The sequence below is a fragment of the Saccopteryx leptura genome, chromosome 2, assembly GCF_036850995.1.
Source record: "Saccopteryx leptura isolate mSacLep1 chromosome 2, mSacLep1_pri_phased_curated, whole genome shotgun sequence".
Lineage (NCBI taxonomy): Eukaryota > Metazoa > Chordata > Mammalia > Chiroptera > Emballonuridae > Saccopteryx > Saccopteryx leptura.
In genome coordinates this window covers 361,268,357-361,289,420 of record NC_089504.1, presented here as the reverse complement: position 1 = coordinate 361,289,420, position 21,064 = coordinate 361,268,357, and the positions used below count along the sequence as shown (strand labels likewise).

The window sequence follows — 21,064 nt, the reverse complement described above, 5'->3', positions numbered from 1 at the left end:
CTTCTGCATGCCAGGCCGACGCTCTACCACTGAGCTAACCGGCCAGGGCTGTGTTTAACATTTATTAATTTTAATATTTCGTCCGGCCTGTGAACAATGTTTTCTTTCTAATCTGGCCCGGGGGCAAACACTTGCCCACGCCTGATCTAGGTTATGGTGATAACTCAGAAACACCGAACAACAGATGCTCTTAGCAGCAGAAGTGAGTATATACCAAAGAAAAGAATATTTTTTTTAAAAATGCATCCAAAGAAAGGGGGGGTCTTGAACAAGCCTTCAAATCGAAATCAATTTTCATGGCGAAACTTGATTCTCTTGTTTAAATGGCGTTGATACTTAACCATCTGCACTCTAATCAACCATGGTAACTTACCAGAATTAAGTCTCTAACCAAACTAAGACCTACTGCCCAATAATAATGGAGCTAGTATAGATGAATATGGATACAAAGTTGTAACCTCTCATTATGTTTTGAACTGGTATACCTTATCCACTGGCACCTGTTCCGAGCTTCCCTTCCTATATTCCTTTCGTTCACCATTTAAAAAATCATTATTAAGGCCGAATTTGCATATCATACAATTCACCCATTGGGAGGATACAGTTTGATGATTTTCACTGAATTTATACAGTGTGGCCATCACCATAATCCAGTTTGAAGATGCTTCTATCGCCCTAAAATTTTCCCCATTCCCATTTGCAGTCAGTGCCTGCTTCTGCCCCATTCTGGTCACCTTCTACATCCTTCCATGACTTTTAGTTTCCGGTCCGTGTTTGAGAAATTAAGCACATGGATACTTCAAGAGGCAGGTTATGTTGAAACGGCTTTATTTTTTTTTTTTTAATTCATAAATATATGTTACTGACAAAAGTGGAAAAAAATCCTTAAAGACTAAATCTTACTAAAGTGATATTTGTTTACAGTACATACAGAATGTGCTTTGACAGGTGAGTCGGACGATGGGATTTGTACAGAAGCAGCCGTTAGGAGAGCACGGCTCGTCGTGAAGCTCACTGACGGGGGATGAGGAAACTGCGAAGGTACAGATATAGAAAGGTCCTTGTCAGCGGCACTACCATATAATAAACACGGAGTCCAGAAATCGGGCTAGTGTGTAAAAAGTGTTCATTAATCCCCCTCCCCTTAGGAAATTGTGCCCCCAAACTAAAAATATTAGAGTAAGAATTGCTTTTTATTAGAGAATTTCAAGAATCCTTGACTACAAAATGTCTAGTTGGGTTATAGAACTAGAGGAGTATTTGCCACTATGAAGCACAGGACTGAGTCCTCCCACAGAGTGGCCTTGGAGGGTCACAGCAGGAGGGGAAGCAAAGTTGAGCAGGGGCTTCCCCTCCCTCAGGAAGGAGGGCACTAAGGAAACATGTAAGGTAATGTCTGACTCCTGAAGGTTGATGTGTTTGCTGATTTACAGGATGGGTTGGATGACACTGACCTGTACTCTCGAGTCTTGTTTCACAAGCTGTCACCGGGAGGATGGTAGTGTCCCAAGGAGGGGCTAGGGAGGTGCTAGTATGGGGGGGTGCCCAGCTCCTAGCGGCTCCGGGGGTGAGGCTTCCTGTCCCTTCAGCTGGCACGGAGCCCCGTGTCCAGACTCAGTCCTCAGGACACAGGTTCCGGAGTGGGACCATGGCCACACAGAGCCCCTGCCGTGAATTCTCCTGGTGGCTTGGAGTGTCATTCCAACTGTTGTCAAGTACAAACTTCGTGCCCCTGGAGGCCAGCCTCTGGACCCCTCTCCTCCAGCCCCCCAATCAGAACTCCCTCCCTCCAGCTTTAAGGACCACATCAAAATGAAAACTTCTGACTCACGGTTTCCAATGACACAGACACCTCCCCCGCCCCAGATGACTCAGATGTGCCTATATGTGAGGACTTCCGTGACACAGAGCTGGTAACCTGTGGAATGGGCAGGTCCTTCCACCTTCAGATAGGAGAGCATCCCGAGGTGGCCAAGAACATGGTGTCCACCCCAGGCTCTGGTGAGGAGTCTGTTGGCTGTCTAGGGCATCTCAGGATGTCACCACGGGGCAGACTTCATGGGATGCATGCAGTTCAGTTGAAGTGGAGAAGGGATGTGAAGAAAGGAGAGGTGCCAATGACGAATGAATGCCCCTAGCGTGTAGGAGTGGGGGAAACGCCAGAGTGCCTCTATTCAAAGCCCCTCACTTCCCAGGGCACCGAGGCACGGAGCGAGAGCGCGACTCGTCCGTCCTCAGCCACATGGCAAAACGGAGACAGAGCCACGGGTGGGAGCCACGAATCCGGGAGCTCCCGCCCGCGCCCTTTCCTCCTGGAGTATGCTTCCTTCTGAGATCAAATAGAGCGCTCAGGAAGACAGACCTCTCATCTCGCGTCTGTCCCCGAAATGCTGCACTTATAAAAAATAACATTTGAACCCTGAAAAATACTGCGTTAAAACACAACAAGCTTCCTTGAAAATACCCCAGAGCAAAGTTTCCCAGGTTTGGGTGGGGAATAAGACGGAGGAACGTATGAGGCCAGTAATGTGCCAGCGTTCCCCAGGACAGGTGCGTTCTCGGTCCGGGTCATCGGCAGCCCTTTCAGAACACCTGGGGTCAAGTGCACAGCTGTCTGTGGATGGAGTCTGCGGATGGAAGGCTGGTGGCAGACAAGGTGTCTCTGAAGACAATGGGTCGTGTGGTGGCAGGGTCAGTGCAATGGGTATTTCTCCACGGGGTGGGGAGGGGGCGTCACGAGGCTGTCCAGTATTTTGGGACAGAGGGAGATGTGGGCCACACACACAGACAAGACAGGTGTGAGGTGGAACAGTAGACAAGAGCCCTCAAGGATAGGAATCTTTGGCCCGAGTAGGAGCCTCTGGGCCAGTGGCCGGCTGGGGGCTTCGGTGGACTCGCAGCCGCTGGGCCCAGGGCTGGCCTGTGAGCTGTGAGGCCTCTGACAGGGTCGCTTCTCTTCCTTCCCTCCCGGGGGTCAGAGCGGGAGAGCCCTGGGCTGTGTGCCCTGGGCCATCATCTCACTGGGGGCCGGCGGTGAAGGACAAGCCAGTGAGGCCAGCAGAAGACCGGAAGAATGTCTCATTCTTTGAATGTTTGCACTGAGAACTCTAGGTGTTACCACCTGAGGGAACAGCAAGACCGAGGAAAATAAAGTAAGGATGGAGAAGGGTAAATTGAGGAGAGGACAAGACCAAGGAGGTGAGAGCACAGAAAGCCTGCACTGGCCTGAAGGACTGAGGTTACAGCCAGGGTTCCGAGGGGGGAGAGTGGGAAAAGGGAAGGAGAAATCTGAATGAAGCAAAGGGTCGGAACTGTCTAGAAGGAGAACCCACCACCCAAGACACTGGGGAGCCCAGTTCGGGGGTTGAAAGAATTCTTGGGAGATTGTTTGTGAATTATGAACTCACAGAGTCAAGAGTTAAGTGGAGGGACGAGGCAGGAAAGGTGGGAGGGCCCAAGGGATTGTGGGAGCTTTGCTGTCACCAAAGGCCACGGAGACCAGCAAGCACCTTTAGGGCGGGACAGAACCTGTGCAGACCCCAGTCCACTCCAATCAGATCAGTGGAGACCTGCACAAAGAACAAAACAAGCAGAGGAACATTCTGGGCTTCCCTTGCTGGGGAAGGGGGGCTTTTACTGTGGGGGAGGGCCTGGTGGGGCTGGAGGTCATGACATGTGGGGTCCCGTCCCAGAACCCTCTTCTACCTGCCCCGTGGCCTTGTCTAGTCATGTGGCTTTGCTTGTTCTGCAAACGGATGGACCGACGGAATGAATGAGATGCTTCTGTGTCCTAGTGAAGACATCATTTTGTGAATTTTGAAATAAGGGATTGAATTGGAGCAAGTTTGTGGAGTTCTCTCTTCCTCTTCCCTCCCTTCCTCCCTCCCTCCTCTCTTTTTCATTCCAGACCTTACTGTGAAGGAGAAGAATCATTTAACTTTGGGTGAGGGGGTATGCAACATAATCAGATGTCAAAATAACCTGGAGATGTTTTCTCTGAACATATGTACCCTGATTTATCAATGTCACCCCATTAAAATTAATAAGAAAAAAACAAAAAAGGAAAGGTTCAGGTAGAATTTTTTGATCCAACTGACACCAGAGGTTTTGAACTGGATAGGGAGTAAGGCTGGGGACGAGGAACATTTTGGAATCAACCTATCAGACAACCCCTGAGACAGAAAGACAGGGCCTAGGAGAAGTATCATCCTGAGGGCTGGAGAACTCGGGGCCAAGAAGATGCTTCTCGGATGAAATCAGAGAGATGAGATCAGATTTCTGGTCTGCTGTGTCTGTGTGTGTAGACACAGGTGGAAGGCATTCTCACCGCCGGCGCCAATGGGCAGCCTTCGAGGGGACTGGCCAAGGGCTAGATTAGAGGGCCCTGGGTTTAGGGGACCAGCTCTGAGAGACACACGTTTGTTTCTGCAGCGTCCAACTGCACTGTGTTGGTTGCTTGGTTGGTTGCCTCCAAGCCAACACTCCCGGCCTCCCCTCTGGAGCAAACCCTCATAAACCCCTGGGACCAGCCCTTGAGAAGGTTTATGTGTTTGTAGGGAAGGAAAGCAGTGCTGTCCCTGTCCTCACAGTACCAGGGACACCACCCCAGCGGGGAAGCTGAGGGCTGTGTGGATCACCCTGAGCCTTACTACCCTCGTGATTATGTGATGGTGAGCTTTAGCAGGGCGGACGGGAGCTTTGGAATTCTTGAATAAGTAAGAGGAATCAGTCGATTGATTTCTCTGCCTATTGTGGACATGGTTAGATTAAAAGTTCCCAGGGCTGACGCTGGGGAGTTCTTCCTGCCCCACCCCCACCTCCCTTTTAAAGGGCCATACACATATCTGCAGAACTGGGGAATCCAGAATCCCAGTTCAAGGTCATTGTTTCCGGAATCTAACTGTGACAAGTCACATTCTTCGTCTCATTCCTTCACCCGCCAGTGCGGAGCTGATTTCCCCAGCCCCAGCCCAGGGAGGTGCCCTGGCCCTGAGAGTGGGGGAGCCCCTTCTCTCCCCCCACCTGGCTCTGGTCTTAAAGGAGTAGATGCTGCTTAGCTAGCTCACTGTCCACTCTGCAGGAGGCTATCCCACCCTGCCCACCCCTCAGGTTGGAAGCAAAGAAGGGGCTGAGATGAGCTGGCAGGGGCTGGCTCCCCAAACAGAGCTGAGAGAACTGACTTGCCTGATGCCCTCATGTCCCCTGCAGGGGGAGCCTGGGGTGCTGCCCAGTTAGGCCCCCCGGACCAGTAGCCTGGAGTACCATTGTTTGCAGTTGCTAATGGGTGTCTGTTCGTTGACGCAGGGGAGGCACTGGTCTGAAGCAGTGGCAGCCAGGACAGAAAGGGGTGGCGGCTTCAAGGAGGTCCGGAGGTGGGGCCCGGGCAAAGGGTCAGGGAGAGCAAATTCTAGAGGGGCCAGGGTGGTGGGCTGCGATGGGGAGAGGGGAGCGGACGAGCATCCAGACAACAGCCTCAGGCCCCCTTGACGGGGGGCGCTGGCTAGATAAGCCCCTGCCCCCATCCTGCCAGACGTGATTGGTGGGAGGCAGGTGGGCCTGGAGGAGAGCAAGGGCCAGCCCTGAGACCAAGCGCGGCATAGTGGCCTTCCGCGGGCAGTGGCCTCTAGGGAGCAGAGCAGGGGAGGGAGAGGCAGGCCCAAGTGGCCGGTCAGAGTTCAGACCAGACCTCCAGGCCTGGAGGAGGGAGTGTGGGGATAACCAGGTTGCTCGGGTGGGCGGGGTGAGGCCCCCAAAGTCCTGCACCTCATTGCTACTCTCTTCCGGGAGGGCTAGAGCAAAGCCCTACTTTCTCTCCCACCTTCTCTGGTGGGAGGCGGAGGGGGGAGGGGTAGGGGGGGACATCTAGGGCTGGGGGAGGGGTAGAGTGCCCCAGAAGAGGGTCCATCCAAGTGGACCTTGAGCTGGGACAGCCAGCTGGGAATGGGCAGGGTCCCCAGCAGTGCGGAGGCCGCTGGAGGAAGGGAGCCTGTCCCTCTCCCACGGCTTGGAGGAGAGGCAGGGGGCCAAGGTGAGGCTGCAGGGGGTCAGCAGAGGAAGGGCCACTCAGCCTGGACCAGAGCCCCCGCAGGCAGAAGAGATCGTTATTGTGCTTATGGACACAGCAGCGCCCCCTCGCGGAGAGCGCGCAGGCAGTTTGTAGGCACTAAGATTCCTGGGAGGCGGTTCTAGTTAAATGAATGAGACCAAGCCGCCTGTTCTGTCAGCCCGTGGACTGTCCCTGCTGGCCAGTTCCAACCCAGGCAGCGTCGCGACCCGGTCAGGCCAGGGGGTCTGGGCTGACAGACCTGCCACGGAGCCCCCCCCCCCCCCCTCGGGCAGGGCAGAGAAGACATGGACCCTAACGGGACTTGGTGAAGGTGGTGGGGATGGGGACTGGGCCTTGGCCCCTGCTCACTCCCCTTAACTCTAGAGGAAGAGCGAGCAATCGCTTAGATCCCAGGTCTCAGCTTGCAGGGCCTGGCCACCGAGCCACCGGGCCACGGGGCCCCCAGGCCACCGGCTGCGTGCAGAGAGTCTGGCAGTCTGGGCAAAGCTGGCCCACCCCACCTGCCCCAGAGGGCGCAGGGGCAGGGAGCCGTGGGGGCGGGGAGCCCCGGCCCGGCCCCGCCCCGCCCCGCCCAGCCGGCACCGGGCCCTGCGCAGCGGTCACACGGTCACCTCCGTCTTGCTGGCGGTGTAGCAGGTGTGGTGGCCGGGGATGTAGTGGAGCTGCTCCACCGTGTTGTGCCTGCGGGAGGCGAAGGCCTGGCGCTTGGCGGCCGTCTGGCTCTGGCCCAGCGTGGCGTAGGAGTTACTGGAGGCACTGGGATGGGAGTGCATCTTGGTCATGCGGTAGCGGTCCAGCATGGGCGTGGACACGAAGACGTCCGTGTGCGAGATGGCCCTGGACAGGGACTGCTCCGGGAAGGCCGTCCGCTCCGGGGACAGCAGCGGGTCCTGGGAGTGCAGGCGCTCGGTGGACAGCAGCCGCTCGTCGGACAGGATGCGGTCATAGGGCAGGCCGAAGTCGAAGTCGTTGGGCAGGCCCCGCTGGGGGGACAGGACCCGGTCCTGCGACATGGCGCGGATGGGCCGGCGCGGCCGCTCCCGGGGCGGCGGCTTCTGCTGGGACATCTGGATGACATTGAGGGGGAGGGTGCCTCTGGCGGCCAGGTCGGGCAGGTGCCGCCTCCTCATGTAATACTCGTCGGCCTCCTTGTCGGCTGCAGGGGAGAGACGGAGACAGACGTCAGCGGGGTGACACGGGGAGGCCTCGTGAAAGAGTCCCCAGAGGTCTTGTTAAGTGCGGGCCTCCCCTGCCTGGGGCTGGCTTCAGCATCTGCTCCCAGGCATGCTGGTGCCCTGTCGGGGACCACCGTGAGCATCCTCAGGTGCCCCAGGGAGCTGCCCCAGCGCTGCTGCCTCATGTCCCCCTGGGGAGCAGAGTGACCCCCCCACTGTTGCTGAAGCACGGGATGGGCGGGGGGGGGGGGGGGGGCGGAAGCCCGCAGCCTCCCATGAGGGTTACAGCCTCTCTCCAAGGAAGCTGGGTGGCAGACGCAGGCTCCTGCTAGAAGAAAGATGCTCCAAAGCCCAGCTGGTAACTTAGAAACCTAGTAACACTTTTCCTGGAGTAAGAGCCAATATATCCAGAAGCCAGTGCACAGGCACCGGCCCCACACACACGACAGAACCAAGCCTGCACAGACCTCCCCTGCGCCCCCTGCAGGAGCAGGCTGGGGTGACCATGCGCCTCCTTCAGACACTCCACCCTGGTCTCCATCCAGGGGGCTCTCTCGCAAGCTCACCCTGCCTGCCAAGCCCTTCAGCTTCCCCGGGATACACACAAGCCTGTTCTGCCCCAGAGTTTGGGAATGTGGCTTCCCACAGACAGACACTGAGATCCCTGCTTGCTGACTGCCCCTCAGCTTCCCCAGAGGGTCCCCGCTGGGTGGACCCTGCGTCCCGAGCCACTCACAGACTCTTGTCCTAGGTGTGCACCTGATTCCTGGACTCAGTGAAGAAGAGCTCCACTTCCGGCCACAGAAACTCACCGTTCCACCGTGGAGGTGGCTGATGTGGGCTCACGGGCTGAACGTCTCTCAGGGTAGATTAACCTGTGGCTTTGAGCACAGACTCAGCCCTGCTGTTGGGTGGTCATAAAAGTAGACTCGCGGGGAAATGGCAGCAGAAGGGCCGAGGGTTGGAAAGCGAGGACAGAAGAGCCCTCCCACCGCGTACCTTCTTGTAACGTCTTAAACCCACCCATCTCCAGAGCCGCCTCGGACTCACACGCGGAGTTGGAATGATTGGACAAACTGGACTCGACTGAAGAAATGGTGTGTGTGTGTGTGTATGTGTGTGTGTGTGTGTGTCTCAGGTTCTCAAGACGGTGATGGCTGCATGAGGGAGGGGGTGTCTTCTGGGCCCTCCCCAGCCAAGTCTCTGTGAGGCGTCTCAGAGAACACACTGGTGTGGGAAACCCTCTACTCCAAGGTGTTGAGAGTAAGGAAGGCCCAGGTTTTGCAGATGGTAGGTATGGGGACAAGGCCGGGGACAGGTTCTCGCCCCCATGCCTCCCACGGGAATGTGGCCCCGAGAAGTCCACGGTCTCTCTTCTGTCTGTAAGGAAAATGGGCTCAGGCCCAGAAGGGCCAAAGCGAAGGGCTTGTCTGCTGTCCTCTTCCACGCTATCCTCACTCTGTGTTCTCGGGTCTCCACCCCGGTCCCTCAGGGATAGGGCAAGGGAGTGAGACACACGGGGAGGTCACAGAGGTGCCAGAGACAGGCCTGGGACACCCCCACTTACTCAGCCTCTTCAGGGACGAGTACTTGCTGGGGTGGGTCTTCACTGCGGACTCGTAGGACGGGGGCAGGTGCGCCAAGTTCTGGAAGGAGCGGGAGAAGGACAGGTCATAGGGCTCGGTGGCTGATGTCAGGATGTTGTTCGCTCGCGGCTTCTCTGCAAAAGAAGAAAGGGGTGTGTCACGTTAGCGAGGAGAGGCAGGAGGGGAAGGGTCCGGGCTCCGTCTCGCGGCCCGTCCTGCTCTCCCCACCCGTGTGCTGGGACACAGAGGGTGCCGGTGAGCCGGTTTCCCTCACGCTCGGTGCCCGGTGTCAACACGCCTGGTGCAGGCGCTGTTTCATCTGCCACTGGCCACGATGGCAATGCATCCTTCTTGCTTGAACGACACTCTCTTTCTCCTGGAACCCCCCTGAGCTGTTCGGTAAAGATGTGGGTCTGATGGGCTGGGGAGTGGGGAGACAGGTGTGGGTTATAAAGTTATCTGTTTGGGCATAAAAGTTCTGTCTTCTCCCTGATAGTTTGAGGCAAACCAAGTTCCCTGGCTCAGAAAAACCTGAGTTTGAAGGAGGAGGAATGACTGGTCTTGTCTATATACTCTTGCAAGTGGGCCAAAGACCCAGTTCCACGGAGACTGCAACATCCACCGTCCATGATGTCATCCATCTCTCATGCATCCCCTTCCGCCTGGGTGTCTCTGAGCCCTGCACCTGACAGGCCACTGGGGCTGCCAAACCACGTCTTCCTACTCCATCTCCTCCCGACGCCCCTCAACTACCTCTGAGCTGTGCGAGGAACGAATCCAGTAAAAAGTGCTTAGCACCTCTTCCCTCTGCTGTCTCCCCTTCCCTGAGAGTCCACAGTCTGGAGAGAGAAGGGAATGTTGTTTCATGCCAGACCTGGGGCGGGGGTGGGGGAGGGGACGGAATAGAAGGAGAGATGAGAGAGAAGGGGAGGGACTGGGGAGGTCAACGAGCCGGACTGGGCTCCGGGGATTGGAGCTGGACGCGCCCAGCAATCGGGGAGCTGGGGGTAAGGAGATGCAGGTATGGGCGGGCGAAGATGTGGCTGTGAGGATGGAGGACAGAAAGGAGTGGAGACCCAGGAAAGGAAGACAAATATGTCTTGGTGCTTGACTGCCTTGAGGGGCAGCAAGAAGTCAGCGGGTATTCCTGAAGAGGCCGTCGCACCATTTCTGGAAATGGTACTCATTTCCACTTTGGTTTGGGACAGTTGAGAAGGGGAAGACTCCAGCTTCGGGCAGATGTCACGGAGGGCTGTGACTCCCCACGCCTCTTGGCGAGGAGAGGGCTAGACCCTCGCAGACGGGAGTGTGGTGAGCCCGGGCCCACAGAGAAGCACTCCTAGACGTAGTTCACGGGCAGCCTCACTGCAGGGAATTCCCGGCCTCTCCGTCCTCGCCTGGCCTTCGCCGGTTCCCGCGGCCCGGAGGCTGGAGACCGGGAAGCCCAGCCAGCGGGCTGGTGTTCACTCCAGCACATGTGTGAGGGGGTGGGGATGTTCTTCGTCCCCGAGAGGTCAGAACGTGCTGTACAGAAAGAGCCTCCCTGGCATGGCTCGGGAGAGGTGCCACCAAGTGCAGTGGGCGGGAAGCCCAGAGCTGGGGACAAACCACCGATCCCTTAGCTCCTGTTCGTGGCGTGGGGCCATTCTGGAGAAGAACAGACTTCCCTCTTGCCTGTTGGCTTTCCATTCCCAACCAGGCGTCAGTCAGCTCAACCGCTTCCAGAGGCAACACTGCTGGATGCTCTTCTTGCTCCGTTCTCCAAAACACGTCACCGAGCCAGGGCCCGGCCTCCCGTGCCTTCTGCCTTTTCCACCGAGCCAGGGCCCGGCCTCCCGTGCCTTCTGCCTTCTCCACCGAGTCAGGGCCCGGCCTCCCGTGCCTTCTGCCTTCTCCACCGAGTCAGGGCCCGGCCTCCCGTGCCTTCTGCCTTCTCCACCGAGTCAGGGCCCGGCCTCCCGTGCCTTCTGCCTTCTCCACCGAGTCAGGGCCCGGCCTCCCGTGCCTTCTGCCTTCTCCACCGAGTCAGGGCCCGGCCTCCCGTGCCTTCTGCCTTCTCCACCGAGTCAGGGCCCGGCCTCCCGTGCCTTCTGCCTTCTCCACCGAGTCAGGGCCCGGCCTCCCGTGCCTTCTGCCTTCTCCACCGAGTCAGGGCCCGGCCTCCCGTGCCTTCTGCCTTCTCCACCGAGTCAGGGCCCGGCCTCCATGCCTTCTGCCTTCTCCACGATTGCCCGTGTCCCCTTGCTCCTGCATCCTCTCCCATTGCAATGGCCTTCCTCACTCCTCTGCTAGCCAACCCCTCCCTTCACTCAAGACACATGGCTGTGACAATGTCACGTCTTTTGAGCCCACAGTGATTTCTAGTCCTCTAGGCCCTGTCACTCTTCTAGTCAATGCCCTCTGGTTAATGACTACACGATCTCCAGTCATTTCACTCGAGTTGATCTTGTTGGTCTCCAAACATCGCAGCTTCCTGGACAGCAGAATCCTTGCTGTCCAATCTTTTTCTGATGTCTTCCTCTTGCTTGGCTCAAAATAAGTATCCAGGGAACGCCCTTGGGGTAATCAAGCGGACACAGGTCAGCTCCTCTCTTCCGAGTTGCTTTGCCAGCTCTGGGGAGAGGGTGTAAGGGCCACAGGAGGAGTACAGAGAAAACCCTGTGCTCTTAGCCGGGAGCAGCTCAGGGGACAGGGACCAGTCTCAGTTACCCTCATCTCCTGACACCAGCCAGCGAAAGGAAGTAGGAAGAGGGGGAGGAGAGCATGGTTGCTCCTCTTTGCAATTAGGAGGCTGTGTTTGCGTTGGCTCCCGGGGCTGAGGGGGTGGGGGGGTGGGGGACCAGCGCGTTCTCTTTCAGCGCGTTCCTGATGGGGGAGCGCTCCGCACTAGCCTTTTCCAGCTTCTCTTCCTGCTGCTGCTGCTGCTGCTGCATTGCCCTGGGCACGCCCCAGGCTCCCCGCTTCTGCCCTCGGCTTCTCTCTCCCAGCCTCCCTGCACACGGACGGCTCCCGCTGCCGCGGCTCCTGTGACCGCTTCCGTGGCTCCTGTGACCGCCGCCGCAGCGAAACTCACTCCTTCCGTGGTGACCTCCCTCTGGACCGCACACGTGCATTCCTACCTGCTCGCTGAACGCTTCTTCTCGCATATCCTCTGATCGCATCCGCTCTCGATGTCCGGACCCCAGTCCCCGCCTCCTCCCCGGTCTCCTGTCCTCACTGGCTGCTGTCCTTACTCCTTAGATTGTGTTCATGAGATGCCCCCCGCCCGTTCTGCTAATTAATCTTAGCTCACTCCTCATCGACTCTCATCAGTCATATTTAGTTAGTAACCACGCTTTCCCACTTCTGTCTCCAAGACGTTTTAAACGTGCACCCTTCCTTCTATTCCCACTTGCCACGTCCCCCCTCCTGGAAATGGTGATGAGTGAGAACTGGTGTCCACGCCTTTTAACAGACTTTTCCCGTTTTTCCCGATTCTCATTTTCCCTAGGCCCCACCACCTGAACCCTCTCAGTACACCCTTCCCCTCATCATTGCGTGTTTCCACTAGGAGCTTAGCACTTGGAAGGGGGGCCTCAGAACAATCCACTTCTGTCCTCTTCATTGTAATGTCCGTCTGTCTCAATGCTGACAGGTCTCTCCCTGCCAGGGAAGCTGTAGAATTCATTTGTCTTTGCCTTGAGTTTTCTCTCTCACTAAAATGTAATGATGTTTTCACCTTCTTTCAAGCCAAGAGAGGAGAATGACTGTGGTTCATACTGTCCGTGGCGGCCTCACGTCCTGTCAACGTCCTGTTCTGGGCAGGCCCCAGCGGTCGTTTCGCTCTGCCGTTCCAGACGTGAGCTTGCAGTCGACTTGGTGGGAGGAGGCTGTGACCGGAGAGGGAAGCGTGGTTTCGAACCCTCTTGTCCCTGCGCCGACACTCCTCTGCCCCCCGTGTGTGGCTTCTGCCTCTGCCAGGAGGGTCAAGCTCAAGTCTCCCTGTTCGGTTTGAGTTTTATCCCATCTGAATGAGTGTGGGCAGGAGCAAGAGAGTTTACCAAGCCTCCTGTCATTTTTAGATGGTGGCACAAGTCGCCTCGGGCAGAAGGGAGTGTCCCCGCCTTGCTGTGGACACAGGGCACTGATGGTGGCAGGAGGGCTCAGGATCTCAAGTGAATGTGGGCTTAGGAAGAGTCCCGCTCCTTCTCCTGCATGGAGATCGCTCTGACATCAGAGACAGAACACCAGGGTGCACGGGTCTAAAAGTGAGAGTGAGGCCTGGCACCCTGGGCAGAGGTGGGCGCCTGACTCCTTCCACCTCCTCCACTTCAAGGAGCCAGCGGCGGTGTGTTTGACACCTTGACGGGCACCAGAACTTAGGACGGAGCCCCCTGGAATGAGCATGGAGCCCAGAGGTCTCAGTCCTCTCTCACCACCTGGCGGGGGCTGCGTAGCACTGCTTAAAACCAGGTGGTTATCCTGGTGGTCCCCTGAAAACCGTGGAGAAGAAAGCTGGAAAGAAGTGTGTAGACATCCCATTGTCTCTCCGACACAGCGGCACCTCTCTCGACTCCGCTCTGCTGCTCCGACTCCCACGAAGCACTCTGCCGGGTCCAGGACTGGCGATGCCGTGGAAACGTGAAGGCCAGGGAGCATGGGTCAGGCTGAAAGAAACTTCCTCCGCTTTTTCTGTCTTAAGGCCTTCTCTGTCACCACGGTGACCCACCCCCATCTGTGGATCTGGCTGACCCGTTAGAGAGGCTCTGCTGGGGTGGGTGTCTGTGGAGGCGGGTGGAGACCAGGAGCCACCCAAGATATATAGATAGATACACAGAGAGATACAGAGAGATAGATACAGACATAAATATGGGGTGAGGACCTGGGCAGGGGAAGTAGATCTTTCTCTGGGGACAGGGTATTAGGGTGTGGTTAGCCAAGAACCACACTTCAGGTGCTTACATCTGATTTGTCTGAGGTCGTAATACACAGGTGTCTGCGTGCGTCCCGAGATGTGGCAAGGTCCACTGCCTATGATCAGGAGTCCTGGGTTCGAGGTTGTGACCTGCCTCTCAATGACACAGCCTCATATTTTAAACACATTTATTTCAATTAATAATGCAAAAGTCCACGTGGACGGAACGAACGGCAAGATGAATAGCGTCCTAGTTGCCAAAACCCAGAGTTCGCAGCACTTAGTCTAAGAGCTTCCAAAACTGAATGAAGATTTTGGCTTTTCACACTTTGTCCTTGCATTACTGCTTCAATTCAACATTGCATCTTTTGTTTTCCCAGTGTGCATGCATCTACTGTCAATCAAAGCCCGGGAAAGAGGAGGCAGGGGGCCTTTGCTTGTGTGTCTAGACCACGAGTCGTAGCTCTGCCCCCGTCTTAGGGCTGGCTCTGCGGAAGCCACCTTTCCCACCCGTGGCATTGTACCTCCCGGCCACTCATTCCGAAGCTCCTTCACTAGCTCCCCTTCCTCTTCCGCTCTAAACGCCGGGGCTCCGGAAGGCTCAGGTGTCTTCGGGGAGACCTGGGATCTACCCTCTTGCCCAACCTGATCGTTCTCCAGTCTACAATTCTAGCGCGAGGTCCCTCTGCTCTGTGGGGTTACAGTTTAAACTGCTTACGAACATCCTGTTGAAATGCCTGTCCTTTGCCCAAACTATGAAAACCCAGAATGAGCTCATCCTTTTTTTTTCCCCCTCCAGTGTTCAAGCTTCTCTCTGGGGTACTGATGTTCTGTGGGCTTGGAGTGTGAAACTTGAATGATCACTTGCCATTTCCCTCCCTTTGTCCTTTATATCCAATGAGCCCCCAAATCTTGTTCTTATCGCCATCTCCTAAATGCAGGCCTACAGGGTATCTGTTTGTTCAGATTTCTCTTAGCTCTAATCTCCGGCCACGTCTAAGACAAATCATCTTGTGTGCTCCCACTAGACAAAACATTCCATATGAGTGAAACGGTTATATCATTTCATTGGTTCAGAACAGGCTCTTTAAATAGCCAGGGACACTAACTATTCAATGGGGTGTGGACTAGGGAGGTAAGCCAGAATTTCTCACGAGAAGATACTCTCCTGTCCTAACACAGAATATTAAGTTATATCCAGGGGGGTTAAATCAATTCTATACTGGATCTAAATTTAAGCAAGGACAGAGAATCCAGGAAGGGAGATAAAAGGTAGATTTTTCTGCTTACCCTCCAGAGGCGAGGAGAACACCAGTTTCATTATTTGTGGGTTTTGTTTTGTTTTCGAGTTTTTTTTTGTTTTGTTTGTTTTAAAGCAATAAATATAGCAGCATCAGAGAGACTGTTGTAGAAAATGAGAGAACTTGCATTGAATGGTGCAGTGTGTCAGAAACACTTCTCATATTCCATTCATAGAGTCATAATCGCCACAGTGGCATTTTTATTGTGTTTCCTTTTGTTTTTCCTCCTTCTATAAATTACTATACATTTACTCTCTCTATCTCTCTCTTTCTTAATATTGCTCTGAATAGCCTGAGCATTTTTCATTTTGAGAAGAGTGAGAATTAGGTTATAGCTCTTCAAGAGAAGACAGATATAGTGATTCGCTCTTCATACTTATGCAAAAAGAACAGACGCATAAGGTTATTCATTGCAGCCTGTTCGTAGTAGCAGAAGGAAGGAAACAACCTAGAGGTTGCGGGTTCGATCCCCAGTCGAGGCAGAAGCAGGAACAGACTGATGTGTCTGTCTTTCTCCCGCCCTTCCCCTCTCTCTAAAATCAATAAAATAAACATGAGAAACTGTTTAAAAAGAAAGGAAACCTAAATGCTCACACATATATGTACATATAGATACAGATAATTACGTATAATTTTCGCATATGTAAAAATGCTACATATGCTGTTTTTAACCTGTTTCCTTTATACTTAGTGGACAACACATCTTAAATATACTTCCATGTTTGAAATAGTCTTTAAAGTATTTTATGTGGTTTTACAGGAGTCCTTTCTGTAAAATAATTTATTGTATATTTCTATATATAACAAGTATAATAGGTTTATTTAATATATCTACTTAAGAATTCCCCTATTATTGTGTATTCAGGATGTTTAAAAGTTTAATAATGTCACACCAAACAACCTTGAACATAAATTTTTGGCCATGTCTGATTTCCTTAAGCCACTAACTAAAAGCAGCACCTCTAGGTCAACACACTGCCAATTGCCTGGCGATGTCATGAAGTAGACTGATAGAATTCCTCATAGTGAACCATTCATCTCTTCCTGGGCAGTACCTCATTTGATTTTGGTGTTTTATTCTTTTATGATAACACTGAATTCTACCTGAAAATATATATATTTTTCACTTCATATCGTTTCCTTTAAAAATTTATATATTTTTCTTGTCCTAACATGTCAACTTTTTATGATAATGCTTTTGTGAAGTCAAATGAATAATGTCCCCTCTTTCTATGTAGGGCTTGAAACTATTACTTGTTTCATTAACTGCTTTCTCATATGTGCCTTGACCAGGGGACTACAGCAGAGCAAGTGACCCTTTGTTCAAGCCAGCGACCTTGGGCTCAAGCCAGCGACCTTGGGCTTCAAGCCAGCGACCTTTGTGTTCAAGCCAGCAACTATGGGATCATGTGTATGATCCCATGCTCAAGCCAGCAACCCCACACTCAAGCTGGTGAGCCTGCGCTCAAGCTGGTGAGCCCACGCTCAAGCCGGCAACCCCACACTCAAGCTGGTGAGCCTGCGCTCAAGCTGGTGAGCCTGCGCTCAAGCCGGCAACCTCAGGGCTTCAAACCTGGGTCTTCTGCATCCCAGTCCTACACTCTATCCACTGTGCCATCACCTGATCAGGTTTGAAACTATTAATACAACATACGAAATATCTGTTTTTGGAAGCTGGAAGGAATGAAATGATAAAAAATGCCTGGTGTCTTTTGGGAAGTCCTGTTAGCAGTGTGTGGCTCGTTTTGTTGACTGTACAACAATTCCGGGGGATAGATATTATCACCACCAATGCAGAGAGGTAAGGAAACTGAGGTCTAAAGGGGTAGAATAATTTGCCCAACAGGTGACACTTGTTGGGATGCTACCCCGGCAGGCTGGCCCCAGAGCGCACAGCCTTATCCACCGCACACACTGCTTTGCACGCTTGACAACTTCTTCCTTCTGTATCAACTCATTCAAGTTTTCTATCGTATATAAAATTTGTTTGCCATGTCCTTTTTTTCTTAAATAAAAAAAATAAATCCACTGGGCCTTTTAACCTTTATCAGCTCAGCACTGTAACATTCCTTTCAAAAAACTGTGAAATTGCACCCTTTCTTCTTCATTTTCTGTGCTTGTTGGCCATGTCTTTGTATGAGGATTCTTTCTCAAAGAACTAGCGCCAGGATGTTTTTTGTTTGTTTGTTTTCTGTTTGTTTTTGTTTTATCTTCCGATCATTACTCTAGTCTTCGAATTTCTTCATTCCTGCCTCAGAATTTTCTTTGGTTTGGTTTGTTATTGTTTTATAATTCCTGAGCCTGACTCTTTAGTCCATTTATTATTTTTTAATTTAGAAATTAAATTGAACAGGGTGACATTGATCCATCAGAGTACGTAGGTTTCAGGCGAACTATCCATTTGTTTTTCCTCTTTTTCTGTTAATTTAAGGTCTTTAGCTCTAAATTTGTCTCTGGCGCTGTCCCATGAGCACCGATACAGAATGTTCTCATTGTGGCTGTGTCCTAAATGATCTGTAATTGCAGCCCAAATTTTCTCTCTGACCCAGAGTTCTTGAGCAGAATGGTGTCACATTTCAACGTGTTTGGATCTGTTGGTTTGAACTTTTGCCATGGATTTTCTGTTTCATTGGATTGTGGTCAGAAAACAAGGCCTGTTCAATTTCTGCTTTTTCTTTTTTTAAAATTTATTGAGATTTCCTTTGTGGGCTAATAGATGACCAATTTTTGTAAATGTTTCATGAGTACTTAGAGAAGCAATACATTTTCTTTCTGTAGAGTAAGTACAAAATTGACGTATAGTTATTAAGTCAGACTCACGAGCTATGTATTACTCAGTTCCTCTCGATCTTAATGCGCTCTTGGCCCACTTAATCTGTCAAAGGCGTAGGGGGGTGTCTTAACGTATCCAATTACTGTTGTGTTCCTGTCATCTTCTCTTTCTGTTATAGAATTGGTCTTCTGTCTTTCATAGCTACATTATTTGACACAAAGACGTTTGCGATGCTGATATCTTCTTCGGGGCTAGCGCCCTTTATCCACATTAAAGTAACACTTCCTTCCCTAGTTAATGCCCCCTTCTTTTTTTGCCTCTAATTCCTCTCCATCTGATATTTACATTGCCAACTCACCTTTCTCTTCGTTTGCATTTGCCTGATAAGCTTTGTCTATCTTTTTACCCCTCCCTCTGTTGTGCCATGTTGTTTGATGCTTGTACCTGGGCACGTGGCATTCAATTTTTAAAGAAAATCTACCTGTGTGCATTGGCACTTTCTAGAGTGGCCTTGATGGTTAAAAATGAAACCTTCTGCTCTGAGAACTGCCTTCCCTTGTATTACAATATTCTCCATCTCCCTATTAGGGTTGTTTGTATAGGATGTGATCCTGTTCCCCTCGACGTAGCCCGAGGTCACAGTTGATCCGGCTAGGTGTGAATACCTGATTAAAACTTCTTCTCCAGCAGTCAGGAATTGCTACAAAGAAATGCAGTTTGGTCTCTCTGCAGCGCTGGACTCATGTACACTCAGGAACTACGGGCAGTCTTGTAGATTTGGAAGAGAGAAAGTCGGTCTTGAGAGACTGCCACATTATGTTCCATAGAAATGGCCACCGTTCTGTGCCTAATCCCACATGCTCACTCAGAACATCCCGTCTCCCATTAGATAAGGGTATTTTCTCCGCCTCCTTTCAGCTGGAGGGCGTCTGCGACTGCCTCGGTGAGCACAGTGTGATCAGGGCTGACGCTGCCTGACTCGTAAGGCTAGGTTGCAAAAGGGTGACAGGGCTTTCGCCTGGCTCTCTCGTTCAGCACACTCCACCTTGGATCCCAGCCACCGCACTGTGAGGACGTCCGGGCCATGGAGCAAAGCCTCCATATAAGAGCTGACAGCTCCAGCTAAGGTCCTCATCGACAGCCGACATCAGCGGCTAGACATGCCTGAGCCCCAAGTCAGAGGATCCCAGCGCCCAGCCTTCTGAAACGGGCGGGGCAGAAAGGAGCCCTCCCCCTCCCCCCACACCGAGCCCTGCCCAAAGTGCAGATTCAAAAGCAACATAGATGTTGCCTTGACTGCACTGCTTTCTCAAATTAAAATGTTTACTTTGAGATCATTGTAGAGTCAAGTGCACCTGTAAGAAAGAATACAGATATCCTGTGTTCTCTTTAACTAGGTTTCCCAGGAGTAACATTTTGAAAAGGATTAGTACTATATCAAAAACAGAATGGGACATTGATAGTATCAGGGTCCGAAACATTTCCATGGTGGGAAGGATTCTTCCTGTCGCCTGCTCATAGCCATATCCACTTCCTTCCTGCATCCACCCCTTTGTTAACCTCCTGCAGCCTGTCATTTCTCCAATCTTGTCACTTCAAGAATGTTGCCTAAATGAAATTACACAGTAGGTAATCTTCAGTATTGCCTTATACTCGAGAGAGTCATCCAAGTTGTTGCATGTATCCATACTTTATAATTATTGCTGAGCAGTCAATATTCCATGAATTGGACGCACCACTGTTTGTTTAAAATAATTATCCGTCGAGGGACATGGGGGTTGTTTTCAGTGTTGCGATATTATGAACAGAACTGCTATAAACATTCACATGCAGGTTTCTGTGTCAACCTAAGTCTTCATTTATCTAGGAGAAATGCCTAGGGGCGCAATTGCTAGGTTATATGGTAATGGCGTGTTTAATTTTTAAAAAGAATATGCCAAACTCTTTTCCAGAGTGGCTGTACCACTTTACATTCTCAGCAGCAAAGAATGAATGGTCCAGTTTCTCCACATCCTTGCCAGCATTTGGTGTTGCCACGATGTTTTATTTTAGCCACAATAGTTGGGTAGTGATATTTCCTTGTAGCTTTAATTTGCATTTTCCTAATGGCCTATGGATGCTAAAATATCTTTTCATAGGTTCCTTTTTTTTTTTTTCATCTGTAAGTCTTCTTCAGTGAAATGTCTCTTGATTGCTTTCTGCTTACTTTCTAATCTGATTGTTTGCATTTTCCTGCTAAATGTTGAGAGTTCTTTTTATATCCTAGATAATAGTTATTTGTAAGATACTTAGTTTGTCAGTATTTTCCTCCAGTCTGTGGCTCATCCTGTCAGCCTTTTAACAGGGTTTGTAAAGAACACAAGTTTTTAATTTCAATGAAGTCCAATTTGTTACATTTTTCTTTTGTCGATTGTGCTAAAAACTCTTTTCCTAATGGTAGATCCCAAAGATTTTTTCTTGTGGTTTTTTTTTTTCCCCTAGATGTTTTATAGTTTTAAGTTTTATATTTAAGTCTGTCATCTATCTTGAGTTAATTTTCATGTAAGGCATGAGACTTAGGTTAGATTGAGTTTTGTTTTGTTTTTTTCTTATAGATGTCAAATTGTTCTAGTGTCATTTCTTGAAAAGGCTCACTTTCTTTAATTGGTTTTGTACATTTGTGAAAAACTCAGTTGAACATATTTGTGTGGGTCTGTTTCTGGGTTTTCTATGCTGTTCCACGGATCTCCATACCTAGTCTTCTGCCAATACCAGGCCGTGTCGATTAGTGCAGCTTTGTGATAGTTCCCGAAATTCAGTAGACGATCTCTCTTACTTTATTCTTCCTCTTTAAAATTCTTTTAGCCGCGCTCATTCCTTTATCTTTCCATAGGAATTTTTAGAAGAATATTGTCTGTATCGACAAAAAGTATTGCAAGCGTGTTGATAAGAATTGTTTTAAATCTGTATGTTATTTTGGGAGAAGTGACATGTTTACTCTGTTGAGTTTTTCAATCCATGACCATGGTATGCCCGTTGACAGTGTATCATTTTCATTCCTTTGACAATAACTACATGTGAGGACTACCTTGGTGGTCACGTCAGATCATGTACTTACAGGTACCTCCAAATCAGTGTTCCCCAAACTGGCTCCAGGACATCTTGTGGATTCCTAGGAAGTGCCTCAAGGGTCAGTGTTTAAGAAACGGGGTCTAGTGGGTGGTGTCTTCGGCACTGTCCCCAGCCTCCCCTCCCCCCCAGAGCAGCTTGGTTTTCACCCGTCTTCTAT

General features: G+C 51.6%; 1 protein-coding gene across 1 annotated transcript in view; it reads right to left on the bottom strand.

The window, feature by feature from the left end:
* Positions 1-5,861: 5,861 nt before the first annotated feature.
* The window catches only part of SHISA6 (shisa family member 6), a 274,644-nt gene continuing 259,441 nt past the window's right edge, over positions 5,862-21,064 (bottom strand). The window contains exons 4-5 of the mRNA XM_066364895.1: positions 8,810-8,962; positions 5,862-7,223 (exon numbers count right to left, since the gene is read on the bottom strand). Coding sequence (XP_066220992.1) covers positions 6,667-7,223; positions 8,810-8,962 — 710 coding nt within the window. The 3' untranslated portion in view covers positions 5,862-6,666. The remainder of the gene's footprint in view (positions 7,224-8,809; positions 8,963-21,064) is intronic.